The following is a 21,598-nucleotide window of genomic DNA, read 5'->3' as shown; positions in this document are numbered from 1 at the left end:
ATTAAATTACCTTTTACAAAACAATCGTTGGACGGACGTAATCCAGTAACGAATAATAACAAAAGCTTAGACGCCGCAAGACAGTGATGGCGCGACTCGTTAGAAAAATGTAACGAATTGTGCTGAAAGCACAGAGCTGCATCCAGAGCTTAGGGTACATTTTCTAACGAGGGGGAAATTATCATTTTACAATATTTTAAGTCCCCATCTAAGGAATAAATTTTGACCATACGAATTTGAACTTAAACATATATATATATATATATATATATATATATATATATATATATATATATATATATATATATATATATATATATATATATATATATATATATATATATATATATATATATATATATATATATATATATATATATATATATGTTTAAGTTCAAATTCGTATGGTCAAAATTTATTCCTTAGATGGGGACTTAAAATATTGTAAAATGATAATTTCCCCCTCGTTAGAAAATGTACCCTAAGCTCTGGATGCAGCTCTGTGCTTTCAGCACAATTCGTTACATTTTTCTAACGAGTCGCGCCATCACTGTCTTGCGGCGTCTAAGCTTTTGTTATTATTCGTTACTGGATTACGTCCGTCCAACGATTGTTTTGTAAAAGGTAAATTAATCTCCCAAAAAATTCAATAAAATTACGTTTTATTGAAACATGATTGAAAAGAAAAACTAAATCCTTGTGTTTTTATTTATTTTATTTCTCGGTGCTACGCATTCATTGGTCCAATCGAGCCGGATACTTCCTTACAGCAATTAATAAAGGGTTTTCTTTTTCTTTTCCAAAGGAAAGTGATCATCATTGTGAAGCAACAACAAAAAGCAGCCACTTTGCAGCCATATTTGTGAAGGATTTATATTGAAAATTTATTTAAATAATTATTTATCAACACACAGGTGCGTATGTCAGTGTTTTATTAAAATAATTGAGCAAATCGCGAGTGTTTTAAATTTAAACCGCGGTCGTTTTACAACATTGATTCAATTATTTCGTTTCGACGGCAAATTGCATTTCAAAAAACACACATTCGTTGCTACATACATACGTACGTTTCTTTCGTTTGTTTAATTTCGTTTTGCTAAAAGATATTCAAGTGAAAGAATAGTCAAAATAAAAAGTGAAAAAATCTATTGTATATATTGGTTTGTGTGGTGAATTTAAACGTTGACAATTGCTTATTTACTTCAAAACATTATTTGCAATTACGTTGCCTTTAACTTGAAGTAAATAAAACAATAACAAAATACACGCAGACTCCAATGGTTCTGTTGGTCGTATTACTATTGTAAACAAACATCAATCGTCACTGCAGTCAACGTTTGAATTACATACCTACGTATGATCAGTGATACACACACGTATATACATACATATTTTTTTTGAGCTGTGTTTCTTTGGTTTATTTGTTAACCCTCACGGGGCCGCGAGTCGTAAATATTTTGAAGAAAATTATAAAAATTTTTGAAATTGAGTTTTTTGGGTTATCATGTTGTATGACCTATTAGCGTTACGCGCATTAGTAAAAATTATCGTTTTGGTCACTGTGCACCCTACAGGCGGTCCGGTACGATCGTATAATTTTTATTTTATCGTATATATATTTTTATACCCACCACCATAGAATGGTGACGGGGGTATAATAAGTTTGTCATTCCGTTTGTAACACATCGAAATATCGATTTCCGACTATATAAAGTATATATATTCTTGATCAGGGAGAAATTCTAAGACGATATAACGATGTCCGTCTGTCCGTCTGTCTGTCTGTCTGTCTGTTGTAATCACGCTACAGTCTTCAATAATGAAGCAATCGTGCTGAAATTTTGCACAAGCTCGTCTTTTGTCTGCAGGCAGGTCAAGTTCGAAGATGGGCTATATCGGTCCAGGTTTTGATATAGTCCCCATATAAACCGACCTCCCGATTTGGGGTCTTGGGCTTATAGAAATCGTAGTTTTTATCCAATTTGCCTGAAATTTGAAATCTGGAGGTATTTTATGACCATAAAGAGGTGTGCCAAAAATGGTGAGTATCGGTCCACGTTTTGGTATAGCCCCCATATAGACCGATCTCCCGATTTTACTTCTTGGGCTTATAGAAACCGCAGTTTTTATTCAATTTACCTGAAATTGGAAATCTAGAGTTATTGTAAGACCACAAATACGTGTGCCAAAAATTGTGAGTATCGGTCCATATTTTGGTATAGCCCCCATATAGACCGATCTCCCGATTTTACTTCTTGGGCTTATAGAAAACGCAGTTTTTATTCAATTTACCTGAAATTGGAAATCTAGAGGTATTGTAAGACCACAAATACGTGTGCCAAAAATTGTGAGTATCGGTCCATATTTTGGTATAGCCCTCATATAGACCGATCTCCCGATTTTACTTCTTGGGCTTATAGAAACCGCAGTTTTTATTCAATTTATCTGAAATTGGAAATCTAGAGGTATTGTAGGACCACAAATATGTGTGCCAAAAATTGTGAGTATCGGTCCATATTTTGGTATAGCCCCCATATAGACCGATCTCCCGATTTTACTTCTTGGGCTTATAGAAATCGCAGTTTTTATTAAATTTACCTGAAATTGGAAATATAGAGGTATTGTAGGACCACAAATACGTGTGCCAAAAATTGTGAGTATCGGTCCATATTTTGGTATAGCCCCCATATAGACCGATCTCCCGATTTGGGGTCTTGGGCTTATAGAAACCGTAGTTTTTATCCAATTTGTCTGAAATTGGAAATCTAGAGGTATTTTAGGACCATAAAGAGGTGTGCCGAAAATGGTGAGTATCGGTCCATATTTTGGTATAGCCCCCATATAGATCGATTTCCCAATTTTACTTCTTGGGCTTCTAGAATCCGAAGTTTTTATCCTATTTGCCTGAAATTGGAAATCTAGAGGTATTTTCGGGTCACAAAGAGGTGTGCCGAAAACGGTGAGTATCGGTCCATATTTTAGTATAGCCCCCATAAGAACGATCTCCCGATTAAACTCCTTGGGTTTCTAGAAACCGTAGGTTTTATCTGTTTGCCTGAAATTGTAAATATTCTGGTATTTTAGGCTCACAAAAAACGTGTATCGGATTAAGTTTTTATCGATCCATTTGGTAATGCCTCCATATAGACCGACTTCACTTCTTGAGGGTGTAGAAGGCGCACTGATCATGAAAATTGCTTGAAACTCAATGTAAAATTTCCAGATTTTACTTTTACAGATTTAAGATTTCAAATCAAGACATTATTTTATAATTTTCTTGTACACTTACAAGAGATGTTAATAACTCAAAAAAAAAATGGTTCTTATAAATCCAGAATCTGACATAGTCCTCATAGGTGAAATCTTTAAATTTATCTTCGGGAAGTGTCCTCAAGTCCTCAAGCCCTCCTGAAATTTCAAAGGAAACCCTAATATTTGGTTCATGGTGGTGGGTATTTAAGATTCGGCCCGGCCGAACTTAGTGCTGTATATACTTGTTATTTCTATATTTTTTATTATTTGTGATTTTTAATTTTTTTGGGGAGATTATCTGTCGTGGAAGTGTAGAGGTGTATTTTGCAGTCCGTGCACCCTACATGTGGTCTTACAGACATTTTTTATAATTTCTTATAAGTTGTTGAATTTTTTTGATTATTTAGTTTTCGTGTGTGAAGTTTTGATACAAATTGGCGGCGGTCAGTATTCTTCGGTACACTGAGCGTAATTTTCGTAAATTCATTCTTACACTGAGAGAAATAGTTTGAAAATTTTAGTAGAATTTTGAGATTTTTTGAATTCAACTTGAATAATTTGCCTATTTTTTGTACAAGGGGAAAATATTTTGTGATTCGGTACACTGAACGAAAATTAATTGTTTCTACACTGAGAGAAAAATAGTCCAGTAGTTTACAAATTGTTTGAAATTTTTGATTTTAAGTTTTGAAGTGGTTGTTTTACGAACAATTGTTTACACTTCAAGAAATTTTGTGGTAATTTTGGTGCAGTGTGAGAATTTGATACACTGAAAGAAAAATTTTGTAAATTTTTGTTTTTGCATTTTTGGGCATTTTGTGCAAATTTATTGATTTTCGGCCAGTTTTCGCTGTCGATAAGTGCGTGTTCACATACTTTACGAGTTTTTGTGAATTTTTGTGACGCTAAATTATTTTCAATATGCCAGTTAATACATTCGCGCGATTCATTAGAGCCGCTGATGCGGTTGTGAAGTTTGGGACACGGGTTAGCTCTTTGAAGGAGGAGAATTTAGATGTTTATTCTCTAAGGGCTCAGGTCGAAGAGGCGAAATCACTCTGGGAGAAAGTGAAAGAGAGGTATGAGGAGTGTTTAGACGATCTTCAGGAGGATTCAGATAAGGGAAAGGTAGAATCTGCTGACGGCAAGTATGAGGCAACTTATGATGCCTATATTCGTATTGTTTCCTCTATCGAAAGGAAAATAGACGGTCTGAAAGCCGTTCTAGGGCGTCAACTCCTATACAGCAGGCCGATGTGGCGGATATTTCTGCTCGTTCTGGTAATGTGGATGTATCGGGAAATTCTCTTTTGTTAGGTGTTGACCATGGTGCGGTCCATAGTTTGGCTTTACCACCATGCGATATTGAGGTTTTCGATGGTGACTTTCAGTCTTGGCCAACATTTAGGGATTTGTTTACTGCTGTTTATGTAAAAAATTCCCGTCTGAGTGATATTGAGCGCTTGTGTCATTTGCTCAAAAAGACTAGTGGCGACGCCCGTGAAGTTGTAAGAAGATTTCCTCTCACTGATAGGAGTTTCGAGTTAGCTTGGAGGACGTTAAAGGAAACTTATGACAACTTGAGAATTTTAGTCAGCAATCAGTTGAAGCTTCTTTTTGACCTTCCGGTCTTAGACACCGAGACAAGTTCTGGGTTGAAGAACTTGCAGCGTGGTATAAATGCATGTATTTCAGCGATGGCTGTGAATAACGTTCCTACGAACGATTGGGATCCGATTTTGATATATTTGTGTGTGCAACGTCTACCGAAGAGTAGTGTTACTTTGTGGGAACAGGGTATAAGTGATAAGTCTGCGTTGTCGTCTTGGGTGGACATGGATCGTTTTCTTACGGAAAGGATTCAGACACTCACGTGTCTCCGCGATTTGAAGGGTATCGATGCTTCGAAGAAAACTGATGGCAGGAACCTGCGAACGCATTTTACGAATGCAGCTCCAAAATCTTCGCCATCTAGGTCGCGTAATTCGCAATACACTTCTCATTCTTCTAGAGATTCCGTCGATAAGATGTGTGTTCTTTGTCCACGACAAAGCCATCATCTTCGTGTTTGTCCGAGATTTAGGAATCTTTCTCTGAATGATCGGTTGACTGCTGTGAAACAGTACCGCTGTTGTTTCAATTGTCTATCTCGTAGACATGACGTTAACAACTGTGCTACATCTCGCAGTTGTGAGAAGTGTCAAGGAAGGCATCATACTTTGCTTCATCGCGATTCTTCCCATTCTACGAATGTGGCGACTACGTCTTCGACGGTTTCGGCCGCTCGTCCTACGGATTCTAGCGGTTTGATTGACCCGCAGCCTTCCACTTCGTCTGGAATCGTGTCTGGTACTTCGGCCAGGCAAGTGTTTCATGTTTCCCAGAACAGGTCGGTACTATTAGGGACGGCTATGGTGAACATCGTTCATCAGGGTATGACGTACCCAGCTCGGGCTCTTATTGACCCAGCATCAGAAGCCTCCTTTATTACCGAAAATATGCACAAGTTGCTTAGAATTTCGACAACGAGTGCGGTGTCTTCAATATCAGGCGTGAATCAATCGGTTTCGATAACTTCTCGCGGTATTTGCCCTCTGAGTATAGGGTCACCAATAGATGAATCGGTCTTGGTAGAGGCGACTGCGTTGGTCCTGCCTAAGATTTCTGGGAATTTACCGTCTTTCCAAGTGGGAATTATATGTCACGTTTGCCTAATTTACGTTTAGCTGATCCTAATCTGTTCGATAGCCGTCCGGTTGATTTATTGTTGGGGGCAGACGTGTATCCCAGAATTATATTACAGGGGGTTCGCTCCGGTATTTTAGGTTCGTTGATTGCTCAACAGACAGTCTTCGGTTGGCTCATTACTGGTTCAATTCCCACTTCCAGTGTGACAGTTTTTTCAACGACTGTAGAATTTATGGAGGAAGATGGTCTTGACAAGACTCTTCTTCGCTTTTGGGAATTATAGGACTTACCAAGACGGGCAATTTGTTCTCCCGCAGATAAATTTTGTGAGGAAAATTTTAAGAATACCACATATAGGGATTCCGATGGAAGATACGTAGTGACTCTTCCGATAAAACCCGAATTAAAGGGACAAGTCTTGCTTGGACATTCGCGGACAAGTTGTTTGAAGCAGTTTATTCGTGGTGAGGCTTCGCTTTTACGAAAGCCTGAAACAAAATTAATGTATGACGGGGTGATTAAAGAATATTTGGACTTGCAACATATGAGACCAGTGTCGTCGACTTCTCCTGCAGATCAAACTGTGTGTTATTTGCCACACCACCCGGTAATCAATCCGGACAAATTGACGTCCAAACTTCGAGTTGTCTTTAATGCTTCGCATAAGACCTCAAATGGTAAAAGTCTGAACGACATTCTTTATGTGGGACCCACATTACAATTGGAATTGGTTCATTTGATTTTGAGGTGGAGATTTTTCAAATATGTTTTTAATTGCGACATCACACAGATGTACCGCCAAATTAGGGTAAATTCGGCCCATACTTCTCTGCAGCGAATTGTCTTTAGGGACTCCCCACAAAAAGATGTACAAGACTATGAGCTGCAGACCGTGACATTTGGAGTGAATTGTGCTCCCTATTTAGCCATACGGACGTTATTGCAATTGGCCGATGGCTCCGAAGATGAATATCCCCACGCGGCACATATTCTACGAAGGTGCATGTACATGGATGATGTTTTGACAGGGTACCATGACGTGGATACTGCTGTTGAATCTAGGGATCAATTGATTAGGGTATTATCATCGGCAAAGTTCGAACTGAGGAAGTGGACTTCTAATGAGCTAGCCATTTTGGAATCGCTTCCGGCTGACCATTTGGTTGACGCCAAATTACTGGAATTTGTTGAGGCCAGTAGTTCGAAACCGTTGGGCATTAGGTGGAATGCGCAGTTAGACTTGTTTTATTTTGAGATGAAACCGATTGAGCAAAAATCTCGGTTTACGAAGAGAGAGGTTTTATCGGCTATAGCTAGGCTATTTGACCCTGTAGGCATAAGCGTAGGAAGGCCTCTGGGGAGGGGGCTTAGACCCCCCCAGAAAAATTTTAGCCCCCCCAGAATTTGAAACTCTTTTTATGATTTTCCATTTTTCAATAAATGTCAATAGTTTTTTTTAATTTTTATAAAAATTAAACAAGTATATACAATCGCACAAAGTTCCGCTAAAGACTTTCATGAACAATCGAATTACTTGGGTTGTGGTAGCAGTTGTCGATGGCAATGTTTGAAGTCAGATATTTATGAAATAAAGCTGTGGTTGAACTTATGATTGAGGTTAGTCAATTTAATTAAAACAAGTATATACAGCACTAAGTTCGGCCGGGCCGAATCTTAAATACCCACCACCATGAACCAAATATTAGGGTTTCCTTTGAAATTTCAGGAGGGCTTGAGGACTTGAGGACACTTCCCGAAGATAAATTTAAAGATTTCACCTATGAGGACTATGTCAGATTCTGGATTTATAAGAACCATTTTTTTTTTGAGTTATTAACATCTCTTGTAAGTGTACAAGAAAATTATAAAATAATGTCTTGATTTGAAATCTTAAATCTGTAAAAGTAAAATCTGGAAATTTTACATTGAGTTTCAAGCAATTTTCATGATCAGTGCGCCTTCTACACCCTCAAGAAGTGAAGTCGGTCTATATGGAGGCATTACCAAATGGATCGATAAAAACTTAATCCGATACACGTTTTTTGTGAGCCTAAAATACCAGAATATTTACAATTTCAGGCAAACAGATAAAACCTACGGTTTCTAGAAACCCAAGGAGTTTAATCGGGAGATCGTTCTTATGGGGGCTATACTAAAATATGGACCGATACTCACCGTTTTCGGCACACCTCTTTGTGACCCGAAAATACCTCTAGATTTCCAATTTCAGGCAAATAGGATAAAAACTTCGGATTCTAGAATCCCAAGAAGTAAAATTGGGAAATCGATCTATATGGGGGCTATACCAAAATATGGACCGATACTCACCATTTTCGGCACACCTCTTTATGGTCCTCAAATACCTCTAGATTTCCAATTTCAGACAAATTGGATAAAAACTACGGTTTCTATAAGCCCAAGACCCCAAATCGGGAGATCGGTCTATATGGGGGCTATACCAAAATATGGACCGATACTCACAATTTTTGGCACACGTATTTGTGGTCCTACAATACCTCTATATTTCCAATTTCAGGTAAATTTAATAAAAACTGCGATTTCTATAAGCCCAAGAAGTAAAATCGGGAGATCGGTCTATATGGGGGCTATACCAAAATATGGACCGATACTCACAATTTTTGGCACACATATTTGTGGTCCTACAATACCTCTAGATTTCCAATTTCAGATAAATTGAATAAAAACTGCGGTTTCTATAAGCCCAAGAAGTAAAATCGGGAGATCGGTCTATATGAGGGCTATACCAAAATATGGACCGATACTCACAATTTTTGGCACACGTATTTGTGGTCTTACAATACCTCTAGATTTCCAATTTCAGGTAAATTGAATAAAAACTGCGTTTTCTATAAGCCCAAGAAGTAAAATCGGGAGATCGGTCTATATGGGGGCTATACCAAAATATGGACCGATACTCACAATTTTTGGCACACGTATTTGTGGTCTTACAATACCTCTAGATTTCCAATTTCAGGTAAATTGAATAAAAACTGCGGTTTCTATAAGCCCAAGAAGTAAAATCGGGAGATCGGTCTATATGGGGGCTATACCAAAACGTGGACCGATACTCACCATTTTTGGCACACCTCTTTATGGTCATAAAATACCTCCAGATTTCAAATTTCAGGCAAATTGGATAAAAACTACGATTTCTATAAGCCCAAGACCCCAAATCGGGAGGTCGGTTTATATGGGGACTATATCAAAACCTGGACCGATATAGCCCATCTTCGAACTTGACCTGCCTGCAGACAAAAGACGAGCTTGTGCAAAATTTCAGCACGATTGCTTCATTATTGAAGACTGTAGCGTGATTACAACAGACAGACAGACAGACAGACAGACGGACAGACGGACATCGTTATATCGTCTTAGAATTTCTCCCTGATCAAGAATATATATACTTTATATAGTCGGAAATCGATATTTCGATGTGTTACAAACGGAATGACAAACTTATTATACCCCCGTCACCATTCTATGGTGGTGGGTATAAAAATAGTAATTGATATTAAAACTATTCTTTCATAAATTAATATCTTAATAATGCTGCGAAAAAGCGTCGCCAAAAAAGTAGTGAAAATGTTCTTTTTGGGTCTAGAAGTGGTTCAAAATTGGCGGAGAAGCAATGAATGTAATATGAGCTTGTCATAGGACTAATGTCCACCGTTTCAACAGCCATTGCAATGAATTTGCATCACTTCTTAAGGTGAGATCCTAATTCAGTGTTTTGTGATATTTTCCCAAATAAATAATTTTTATATTTTTTGTATGATTTTTAATGCATTCTGACGCTTGTTTGAAACGTTTTTCCTCGAATAATTTCCAAAATTATCGATTTTTCTATAATGGATTTAGCAGTTTTGTGGCAAAATTTGAATGATTTGTAATTATTTGTAATTATAAATTAATTGTCGAGTTATTTTGATGTCTAATTTTTTATTCAATTTTATGAAATAGATCATTAATTGAACCTATAAGTTCAGTCTATAAATTTTTAGCTAGGGGGGCTATAGCCCCCCCTAGAAAAATTGTCTAGCTACGCTAATGCCTGTAGGCTGGCTGGGGCCAGTTATTATAGTGGCGAAGATAATTATGCAACAGGTGTGGTTGGATAAGATAGGATGGGACGAGTCTCTTCCGTTACAAACTGAGCGACAATGGCGAAAGTTTGTCAAAACCTATCAGGAGGTGAATCACGTTCGTATTCCTCGATGGGTCAAGTACTCCACAGACTGTGAGGTAGAATTACATGTTTTTTCCGACGCCTCGGAAAAAGCATACGCGGGGGTAGTATATGTTCGTGTGGTTACGCCGCAGGGACAAATCTTCACCCATTTGCTATCTTGTAAGACTAAGGTAGCCCCCATCAAATCTATATCTTTGCCACGATTGGAGCTTTGTGGGGCAGTTTTGGCCTCAGAACTTTACAAGTCTATAGCCAGGGAGCTAGATATTGAGTTTCGCCGTGTTTATTGTTGGACGGATTCTACGATCGTCCGCTCTTGGCTTCGAAAGACGCCATCTACGTGGTCTACTTTCGTTGCGAATCGCGTATGTAGGATTCAGGAGAATACTGGGGGACAGAATTGGTACCATGTTCGTTCTGAGGACAATCCGGCCGACTTGGGAAGTCGCGGAGTGTCGTCTGCAGAGTTGGCAGTTTCAACGCTTTGGTGGCATGGACCAGAGTGGCTGCGCTCAGCTAGTTCTCAGTGGGATATTAGTGATTTGACCCCTCTTGAGACTGACGTTGAGGTACGGGCGGTCAAGACTCACGCATCGTTTTTTACGAACTATGAGGACATTTTAGAGAGATTTTCTTCGTTAGATAGGGCTCTACGAGTCATCGCATATATATTTAGGTTTTATCAAAGGACCCATTATTCACATGCTATTCGAAATGTGTATCACGGCACGACGTTGACGGCAACCGAATTAAAGGCAGTGAGATTACGTCTAGCTGTTCTTTCTCAAAGGGCTCATTATCCAGATGAGTACGGTTGTTTGATGGAAAAGAAACCGTTAGATTCCAGGAGTTCGTTGTTGTCATTGAATCCATTCCTGGATGAGGAGGGGGTTATGAGGTTGAATGGTCGTTTGAGTAGGTGTCCTACCCTTTCGTATAGTGAGCGACATCCAATTATAGTGCCGTATAATAGTAGATTCGCTAGGTTACTGGTGAAATATGTTCACGACATATCTATTCACGGAGGAAACCAGTTGGTTCTACGTCTTATTCCGATTGAGTATTGGATTCCTCGTTTAACATCTTTGATTAGATCGACTATTAACCGGTGTAAACGGTGTCTGTTGGATAGGAAGAAGTCTTGTACGCAGATCATGGCGGCTCTCCCACCGGAGAGAACTGTACTTATCAGACCGTTTACTACGACTGGCGTTGATTTTGCGGGGCCTTTCGAAATTAAGTCATTTATAGGGCGCGCATGTAAGATAACAAAGGGTTATGTTTGCGTTTTTGTATGCTTTTCGACGAAGGCCATACACTTGGAAGCCACATCAGACTTGTCTACGACAACGTTTCTGGCCGCTTTTCACAGATTTATATCTCGACGCGGTTGTCCCAAGACCATTTTTTCGGATAATGGTACAAATTTTGTAGGCGCTTCACGCGAAATGGAAAAGGATTTGAGATGTGTTTTTAAGGAAGGACGTGATAAGGTGTGTTCCGCATACCAGTTTCAGCAGCTTTCCTGGCAGTTTATCCCTGCCGGGGCGCCACATATGGGTGGTCTCTGGGAAGCTGCTGTCAAAAGCTTCAAGACGCATTTTAGGAAGCATGCATCAGGATTCAAATTTACATTTGAAGAGTTTTCGACTGTTCTTTCGAGAATTGAGGCTTGTTTAAATTCTAGGCCGTTGTGCCCAATGAAAGTTCTCAAGAATTGGTAGCACTTACGCCTGGCCATTTTTGGTAGGATCTCCGATCTTGGCGCCTCCTGAACAGTTAGAGGAGGAATCACCACTTCATTTGGTGCATCGATTTAGGAAAATGAAGGCGCTGTCGCAACAGTTCTGCTTACGGTGGAAAGATGAATATTTGAAAGGCTTACAGAAAAGGTATAAATGGAAATTTCCGCAGCGTGATATCGAAGTAGGGGACTTGGTAGTAATTCGTGATGAGCAATTGCCTCCTACATCGTGGAAATTAGGTCGTGTGGATGACGTCCACCCAGGATCTGACGGTCGCGTTAGAGTTGCAGACGTGAGAACGGCAAACGGTGTTGTAAGACGACCGGTGGTAAAATTGGTCATACTGACCGAATAGTTTTCGATCGTTCATATAGTAAGCGTCATCTTTCTTTTCGCAGTACAATGGAAAGTATGAGGGAAATTGTTAAGACTCTCCCTGACTACGAAGATGACGTCCCGATGTCCGATGAGGAAAGAGAGATTATAGAAAGTGATGTTGCACCGGTTCTTCGCGAGCCGTTACCAGTAATCGAGCAGGTCCCTGACGTCGGGATGACCCCAGTCGTCGCCTCTTCACAAGAGGTAGTACCGACACAAAAAGTTGTCCCTCCGTCGGGGGCTGATACGGCTCCAGCTGAAGTATCTGCAACTAAGGCAGCAGAATCTTCGTCTTCCCCTACGGGGACTGCCCAAAGAAATTCGGACTCGAGCCCAAAGCTTCATTTAAACAATTGTGTGTTATGCAGGCGGAAGCATAATCTACGGTCGTGCCGCAGGTTCTTGAAAATGCGGTTGGAGCAAAGGCTGCGCACCGTAGTTCTTCATCGGGTGTGCTCCAACTGTCTGGGCAGGTCACACATGCGATCGACCTGCAATAGTCGCGAAAGGTGTCGCGAATGCGGAGAGAGCCACCGCTGTTGTTTCAATTGTCTATCTCGTAGACATGACGTTAACAACTGTGCTACATCTCGCAGTTGTGAGAAGTGTCAAGGAAGGCATCATACTTTGCTTCATCGCGATTCTTCCCATTCTACGAATGTGGCGACTACGTCTTCGACGGTTTCGGCCGCTCGTCCTACGGATTCTAGCGGTTTGATTGACCCGCAGCCTTCCACTTCGTCTGGAATCGTGTCTGGTACTTCGGCCAGGCAAGTGTTTCATGTTTCCCAGAACAGGTCGGTACTATTAGGGACGGCTATGGTGAACATCGTTCATCAGGGTATGACGTACCCAGCTCGGGCTCTTATTGACCCAGCATCAGAAGCCTCCTTTATTACCGAAAATATGCAAAAGTTGCTTAGAATTTCGACAACGAGTGCGGTGTCTTCAATATCAGGCGTGAATCAATCGGTTTCGATAACTTCTCGCGGTATTTGCCCTCTGAGTATAGGGTCACCAATAGATGAATCGGTCTTGGTAGAGGCGACTGCGTTGGTCCTGCCTAAGATTTCTGGGAATTTACCGTCTTTCCAAGTGGGAATTATATGTCACGTTTGCCTAATTTACGTTTAGCTGATCCTAATCTGTTCGATAGCCGTCCGGTTGATTTATTGTTGGGGGCAGACGTGTATCCCAGAATTATATTACAGGGGGTTCGCTCCGGTATTTTAGGTTCGTTGATTGCTCAACAGACAGTCTTCGGTTGGCTCATTACTGGTTCAATTCCCACTTCCAGTGTGACAGTTTTTTCAACGACTGTAGAATTTATGGAGGAAGATGGTCTTGACAAGACTCTTCTTCGCTTTTGGGAATTATAGGACTTACCAAGACGGGCAATTTGTTCTCCCGCAGATAAATTTTGTGAGGAAAATTTTAAGAATACCACATATAGGGATTCCGATGGAAGATACGTAGCGACTCTTCCGATAAAACCCGAATTAAAGGGACAAGTCTTGCTTGGACATTCGCGGACAAGTTGTTTGAAGCAGTTTATTCGTGGTGAGGCTTCGCTTTTACGAAAGCCTGAAACAAAATTAATGTATGACGGGGTGATTAAAGAATATTTGGACTTGCAACATATGAGACCAGTGTCGTCGACTTCTCCTGCAGATCAAACTGTGTGTTATTTGCCACACCACCCGGTAATCAATCCGGACAAATTGACGTCCAAACTTCGAGTTGTCTTTAATGCTCCGCATAAGACCTCAAATGGTAAAAGTCTGAACGACATTCTTTATGTGGGACCCACATTACAATTGGAATTGGTTCATTTGATTTTGAGGTGGAGATTTTTCAAATATGTTTTTAATTGCGACATCACACAGATGTACCGCCAAATTAGGGTAAATTCGGCCCATACTTCTCTGCAGCGAATTGTCTTTAGGGACTCCCCACAAAAAGATGTACAAGACTATGAGCTGCAGACCGTGACATTTGGAGTGAATTGTGCTCCCTATTTAGCCATACGGACGTTATTGCAATTGGCCGATGACTCCGAAGATGAATATCCCCACGCGGCACATATTCTACGAAGGTGCATGTACATGGATGATGTTTTGACAGGGTACCATGACGTGGATACTGCTGTTGAATCTAGGGATCAATTGATTAGGGTATTATCATCGGCAAAGTTCGAACTGAGGAAGTGGACTTCTAATGAGCTAGCCATTTTGGAATCGCTTCCGGCTGACCATTTGGTTGACGCCAAATTACTGGAATTTGTTGAGGCCAGTAGTTCGAAACCGTTGGGCATTAGGTGGAATGCGCAGTTAGACTTGTTTTATTTTGAGATGAAACCGATTGAGCAAAAATCTCGGTTTACGAAGAGAGAGGTTTTATCGGCTATAGCTAGGCTATTTGACCCTGTAGGCATAAGCGTAGGAAGGCCTCTGGGGAGGGGGCTTAGACCCCCCCAGAAAAATTTTAGCCCCCCCAGAATTTGAAACTCTTTTTATGATTTTCCATTTTTCAATAAATGTCAATAGTTTTTTTTAATTTTTATAAAAATTAAACAAGTATATACAATCGCACAAAGTTCCGCTAAAGACTTTCATGAACAATCGAATTACTTGGGTTGTGGTAGCAGTTGTCGATGGCAATGTTTGAAGTCAGATATTTATGAAATGAAGCTGTGGTTGAACTTATGATTGAGGTTAGTCAATTTAATTAAAAAAATAGTAATTGATATTAAAACTATTCTTTCATAAATTAATATCTTAATAATGCTGCGAAAAAGCGTCGCCAAAAAAGTAGTGAAAATGTTCTTTTTGGGTCTAGAAGTGGTTCAAAATTGGCGGAGAAGCAATGAATGTAATATGAGCTTGTCATATGACTAATGTCCACCGTTTCAACAGCCATTGCAATGAATTTGCATCACTTCTTAAGGTGAGATCCTAATTCAGTGTTTTGTGATATTTTCCCAAATAAATAATTTTTATATTTTTTGTATGATTTTTAATGCATTCTGACGCTTGTTTGAAACGTTTTTCCTCGAATAATTTCCAAAATTATCGATTTTTCTATAATGGATTTAGCAGTTTTGTGGCAAAATTTGAATGATTTGTACCAATTTATTTATTCTTACTCTTTTTTTTAAACTATTTGAAAAAAAAGAAACAACAAATTACTCATTAAAATAAGTAAGTTCGGCCAGGCCGAATCTTATGTACCCTCCACCATGGATTGCGTAGGAACTTCTACTAAAGGCTGTCATCCACAATCGAATTACTTGGGTTGCGATAACACTTGCCGATGGCAAGGTATCGTAAAACTTTTTAACACTGTCTTCTAAATTGTAAGTTAGCCCATACGGGGTATAAATTAAACAAAAAAGGCCGATTAAATACGTATATAATACAGTTTGACAAAATTATCTATAAAAATGAAAACTTGACAAAATTATCTATAGAAATGAAAACTTGACAAAATTTTCTATAGAAATAAAAACTTGACAAAATTTTCTATAGAAATAAAATGTTGACAAAATTTTCTATGGAAGTAAAATGTTGACAAAATTTTGTATAGAAATAAAATGTTGACAAAATTTTCTACAGAAATAAATTTTTTACAAAATTTTCTATAAAAATAAAATTTTGACAAAACTTTCTATGGAAATAAAATTTTGACAAACATTTCTATAGAAATAAACGTTTGACAAAACTTTCTATAGAAATGAAATTTTGACACAACTTTCTATAGTAATAAAATTTGACAAAATTTTCTATGGAAATAAAGTTTTGGTAGATTATTTTTGGCGATATGGACCAATTTTTGTGTAATAAGTCATCGGCTATATATAACTAAAGACCGATATTGATCAATTTTTACATGGCTGTTAGAGGCCATATATTGACAAAATGTACCAAATTTCAACCGCATCGGATGACTTTTGCTATATACAATTATGGACCGATATGGACCAATTTTTGCATGGTTGTTAGAGACCGTATACTAACATCAGGTACCACATTTCAACCGGATCGGATGAATTTTTCCCCTCCAAGAGGCTCCGGAGGTCAAATCTGGGGATCGGTTTATATGGGGGCTATATATAATTATGGACCGACATGGACCAATTTTTGCATGGGTGTTAGAGACCGTATACTAAGACCACGTACTAAATTTCAACCGGATCGGATGAATTTTGCTCCTCCAAGAGGCTCCGGAGGTCAAATCTGGGGATCGGTTTATATGGGAGCTATATATAATTATGGACCGATATGAACCAATTTTTGCACGGTTGTTAGAGGCCGTATACTAACATCAGGTACCAAATTTCAACAGGATCGGATGAATTTTGCCCCTCCAAGAGGCTCCGGAGGTCACATCTGGGGATCGGTTTATATGGGGGCTATATATAATTATGGACCGATATGGACCAATTTTTGCATGGTTGTTAGAGACCGTATACTAACATCAGGTACCACATTTCAACCGGATCGGATGAATTTTTCGCCTCCAAGAGGCTCCGGAGGTCAAATCTGGGGATCGGTTTATATGGGGGCTATATATAATTATGGACCGACATGGACCAATTTTTGCATGGGTGTTAGAGACCGTATACTAAGACCACGTACTAAATTTCAACCGGATCGGATGAATTTTGCTCCTCCAAGAGGCTCCGGAGGTCAAATCTGGGGATCGGTTTATATGGGAGCTATATATAATTATGGACCGATATGAACCAATTTTTGCATGGTTGTTAGAGGCCGTATACTAACATCAGGTACCAAATTTCAACCGGATCGGATGAATTTTGCTGCTCCGGGAGGCTCCCCAAGCCAAATTTGGGGATCGGTTTATATGGGGGCTATACGTAAACGTGGTCCGATATGGCCGATTTTCAATACCATCCGACCTACATCAATAACAACTACTTGTGCCAAGTTTCAAGTCGATAGATTGTTTCGTTCGGAAGTTAGCGTGATTTCCACAGACGGACGGACAGCCGGACAGACGGACAGACGGACAGACGGACGGACGGACGGACATGCTTAGATCGACTCAGAATTTCACCACGACCCAGAATATATATACTTTATGGGGTCTTAGAGCAATATTTCGATGTGTTACAAACGGAATGACAAAGTTAATATACCCCCATCCTATGGTGGAGGGTATAAAAATGAAGTAAAAAAACTTCCTGTGTAGTTCAAATAATTGAGGACATTTTTGGAAGTACTTTTAAAGGTGTGCCTTTAGAACAACTCACATTTTTTTTTGCTGGGAAAAGTGTGGAACTACTTTTAGTTGCTTTATTATAAATTAATTGTCGAGTTATTTTGATGTCTAATTTTTTATTCAATTTTATGAAATAGATCATTAATTGAACCTATAAGTTCAGTCTATAAATTTTTAGCTAGGGGGGCTATAGCCCCCCTAGAAAAATTGTCTAGCTACGCTAATGCCTGTAGGCTGGCTGGGGCCAGTTATTATAGTGGCGAAGATAATTATGCAACAGGTGTGGTTGGATAAGATAGGATGGGACGAGTCTCTTCCGTTACAAACTGAGCGACAATGGCGAAAGTTTGTCAAAACCTATCAGGAGGTGAATCACGTTCGTATTCCTCGATGGGTCAAGTACTCCACAGACTGTGAGGTAGAATTACATGTTTTTTCCGACGCCTCGGAAAAAGCATACGCGGGGGTAGTATATGTTCGTGTGGTTACGCCGCAGGGACAAATCTTCACCCATTTGCTATCTTGTAAGACTAAGGTAGCCCCCATCAAATCTATATCTTTGCCACGATTGGAGCTTTGTGGGGCAGTTTTGGCCTCAGAACTTTACAAGTCTATAGCCAGGGAGCTAGATATTGAGTTTCGCCGTGTTTATTGTTGGACGGATTCTACGATCGTCCGCTCTTGGCTTCGAAAGACGCCATCTACGTGGTCTACTTTCGTTGCGAATCGCGTATGTAGGATTCAGGAGAATACTGGGGGACAGAATTGGTACCATGTTCGTTCTGAGGACAATCCGGCCGACTTGGGAAGTCGCGGAGTGTCGTCTGCAGAGTTGGCAGTTTCAACGCTTTGGTGGCATGGACCAGAGTGGCTGTGCTCAGCTAGTTCTCAGTGGGATATTAGTGATTTGACCCCTCTTGAGACTGACGTTGAGGTACGGGCGGTCAAGACTCACGCATCGTTTTTTACGAACTATGAGGACATTTTAGAGAGATTTTCTTCGTTAGATAGGGCTCTACGAGTCATCGCATATATATTTAGGTTTTATCAAAGGACCCATTATTCACATGCTAGTCGAAATGTGTATCACGGCACGACGTTGACGGCAACCGAATTAAAGGCAGTGAGATTACGTCTAGCTGTTCTTTCTCAAAGGGCTCATTATCCAGATGAGTACGGTTGTTTGATGGAAAAGAAACCGTTAGATTCCAGGAGTTCGTTGTTGTCATTGAATCCATTCCTGGATGAGGAGGGGGTTATGAGGTTGAATGGTCGTTTGAGTAGGTGTCCTACCCTTTCGTATAGTGAGCGACATCCAATTATAGTGCCGTATAATAGTAGATTCGCTAGGTTACTGGTGAAATATGTTCACGACATATCTATTCACGGAGGAAACCAGTTGGTTCTACGTCTTATTCGGATTGAGTATTGGATTCCTCGTTTAACATCTTTGATTAGATCGACTATTAACCGGTGTAAACGGTGTCTGTTGGATAGGAAGAAGTCTTGTACGCAGATCATGGCGGCTCTCCCACCGGAGAGAACTGTACTTATCAGACCGTTTACTACGACTGGCGTTGATTTTGCGGGGCCTTTCGAAATTAAGTCATTTATAGGGCGCGCATGTAAGATAACAAAGGGTTATGTTTGCGTTTTTGTATGCTTTTCGACGAAGGCCATACACTTGGAAGCCACATCAGACTTGTCTACGACAACGTTTCTGGCCGCTTTTCACAGATTTATATCTCGACGCGGTTGTCCCAAGACCATTTTTTCGGATAATGGTACAAATTTTGTAGGCGCTTCACGCGAAATGGAAAAGGATTTGAGATGTGTTTTTAAGGAAGGACGTGATAAGGTGTGTTCCGCATACCAGTTTCAGCAGCTTTTCTGGCAGTTTATCCCTGCCGGGGCGCCACATATGGGTGGTCTCTGGGAAGCTGCTGTCAAAAGCTTCAAGACGCATTTTAGGAAGCATGCATCAGGATTCAAATTTACATTTGAAGAGTTTTCGACTGTTCTTTCGAGAATTGAGGCTTGTTTAAATTCTAGGCCGTTGTGCCCAATGAGTGAAAGTTCTCAAGAATTGGTAGCACTTACGCCTGGCCATTTTTGGTAGGATCTCCGATCTTGGCGCCTCCTGAACAGTTAGAGGAGGAATCACCACTTCATTTGGTGCATCGATTTAGGAAAATGAAGGCGCTGTCGCAACAGTTCTGCTTACGGTGGAAAGATGAATATTTGAAAGGCTTACAGAAAAGGTATAAATGGAAATTTCCGCAGCGTGATATCGAAGTAGGGGACTTGGTAGTAATTCGTTACCAGTAATCGAGCAGGCCCCTGACGTCGGGATGACCCCAGTCGTCGCCTCTTCACAAGAGGTAGTACCGACACAAAAAGTTGTCCCTCCGTCGGGAACTGATACGGCTCCAGCTGAAGTATCTGCAACTAAGGCAGCAGAATCTTCGTCTTCCCCTACGGGGACTGCCCAAAGAAATTCGGACTCGAGCCCAAAGCTTCATTTAAACAATTGTGTGTTATGCAGGCGGAAGCATAATCTACGGTCGTGCCGCAGGTTCTTGAAAATGCGGTTGGAGCAAAGGCTGCGCACCGTAGTTCTTCATCGGGTGTGCTCCAACTGTCTGGGCAGGTCACACATGCGATCGACCTGCAATAGTCGCGAAAGGTGTCGCGAATGCGGAGAGAGCCACCATACGCTTCTGCACTCATTCGAGCAACAACAACGTCCTTCCGCTCCATCGTCCGATTTGTCTAAGAGAAAGTCAAATTCAAGTCCGTCCGTTAATTCGTCCGCGTACTGCATTACAAATGCAACCCCCATATTCAGTCCGTTGTTAGTTTTGCAACCAACTGTTACGCTTGGTCCCACTATTGTGTTGATACTCGTCTTGTCCGGTCGTCGAATTCCTGTCCGAGCTGTCCTCGACCCGTGTGCGGGGTACAGTATGATTTGTAGCAGTTTAGCTCTCAGCCTACGGCTTGTCTCAGCGATGACGTCGCATGACGCATTTTGTCCGCTTGTTGCTGTCTCCCGACACAATGCAGAAAGTAAATTGGTTTTTTTCTGCCCGGGTAACAGACCTGACCCGTGTTGTCACCCCATCGTCGTCGGCTCCAGATACGATACGGGAACATTTCGAGTGTCTCCAGCTGGCCGACCCAAGGTTTTACCGTCCTTCCGGGGTGGGGTTGGTTCTAGGGCCCGATGTCTACGCACGGGTTCTAAAGACACAAATATTTTCGAGTCCTGGATTCCCATTGGCGCAGCTAACGATGTTTGGCTGGATAGTGTCAGGTCAATGCCAACCATAAGTGTCGTAGGTCATCCTGGCCAATAACCCAGGCACTGCAGACCCTCCGGGTCAACGGCTCTACGAGCATTTAGTTAAGAATTCATGAAGTTTGAAAAAAAAATAAAAGAACTAATAAAAAAAAATTGCTCAATTTGAAAATGATACTGACAACGCATTTTATATTTATTTTGATATCAATATATTGTACTTATGTAATATTCTATGAATTAATGAATTTCAATTACAACATAGCTGGATGTTGCAAGGCGGGCGGAATGTTTAAGTTCAAATTCGTATGGTCAAAATTTATTCGTTAGATGGGGACTTAAAATATTGTAAAATGATAATTTCCCCCTCGTTAGAAAATGTACCCTAAGCTCTGGATGCAGCTCTGTGCTTTCAGCACAATTCGTTACATTTTTCTAACGAGTCGCGCCATCACTGTCTTGCGGCGTCTAAGCTTTTGTTATTATTCGTTACTGGATTACGTCCGTCCAACGATTGTTTTGTAAAAGGTAAATTAATCTCCCAAAAAATTCAATAAAATTACGTTTTATTGAAACATTATTGAAAAGAAAAACTAAATCCTTGTGTTTTTATTTATTTTATTTCTCGGTGCTACGCATTCAATATATATATATATATATATATATATATATATATATATATATATATATATATATATATATATATATATATATATATATTGAATGCGTAGCACCGAGAAATAAAATAAATAAAAACACAAGGATTTAGTTTTTCTTTTCAAT

The 21,598-nt window shown here is 40.1% G+C and overlaps 2 protein-coding genes across 2 annotated transcripts in view; one reads left to right on the top strand and one right to left on the bottom strand.

Annotated features, from left to right (window-relative positions):
• The window catches only part of Elk (Eag-like K[+] channel), a 1,103,641-nt gene that overhangs the window by 829,335 nt on the left and 252,708 nt on the right, over positions 1–21,598 (bottom strand). The window lies entirely within an intron of this gene.
• Positions 736–19,633, top strand: LOC142237723 (uncharacterized). Its single transcript, XM_075309120.1, has 6 exons — positions 736–914; positions 12,294–13,325; positions 13,370–13,614; positions 13,687–14,116; positions 14,177–14,565; positions 17,748–19,633. Exons 2-6 carry the CDS (start codon positions 12,298–12,300, stop codon positions 19,631–19,633), a joined length of 3,978 nt encoding a protein of 1,325 aa, XP_075165235.1. The 5' UTR covers positions 736–914; positions 12,294–12,297.

Source organism: Haematobia irritans, chromosome 5, assembly GCF_050003625.1.
Source record: "Haematobia irritans isolate KBUSLIRL chromosome 5, ASM5000362v1, whole genome shotgun sequence".
In the NCBI taxonomy this organism is placed as follows: Eukaryota; Metazoa; Arthropoda; class Insecta; order Diptera; family Muscidae; genus Haematobia; species Haematobia irritans.
Note: the sequence above shows the minus strand (reverse complement) of the source record. Positions and strands in the feature narration are given on the sequence as shown.

Excerpts from the sequence above, each read along its gene's own strand:
- LOC142237723 (XM_075309120.1), top strand. The coding sequence starts at position 12,298 with ATGGAAAGTATGAGGGAAATTGTTAAGACTCTCCCTGACTACGAAGAT. Across the intron at positions 13,326-13,369 it reads GTCTTGGTAGAGGCGACTGC|TGGGAATTATATGTCACGTT; the intron begins GTTGGTCCTGCC and ends CGTCTTTCCAAG. Across the intron at positions 14,117-14,176 it reads TTGGTTCATTTGATTTTGAG|GGTAAATTCGGCCCATACTT; the intron begins GTGGAGATTTTT and ends CCGCCAAATTAG.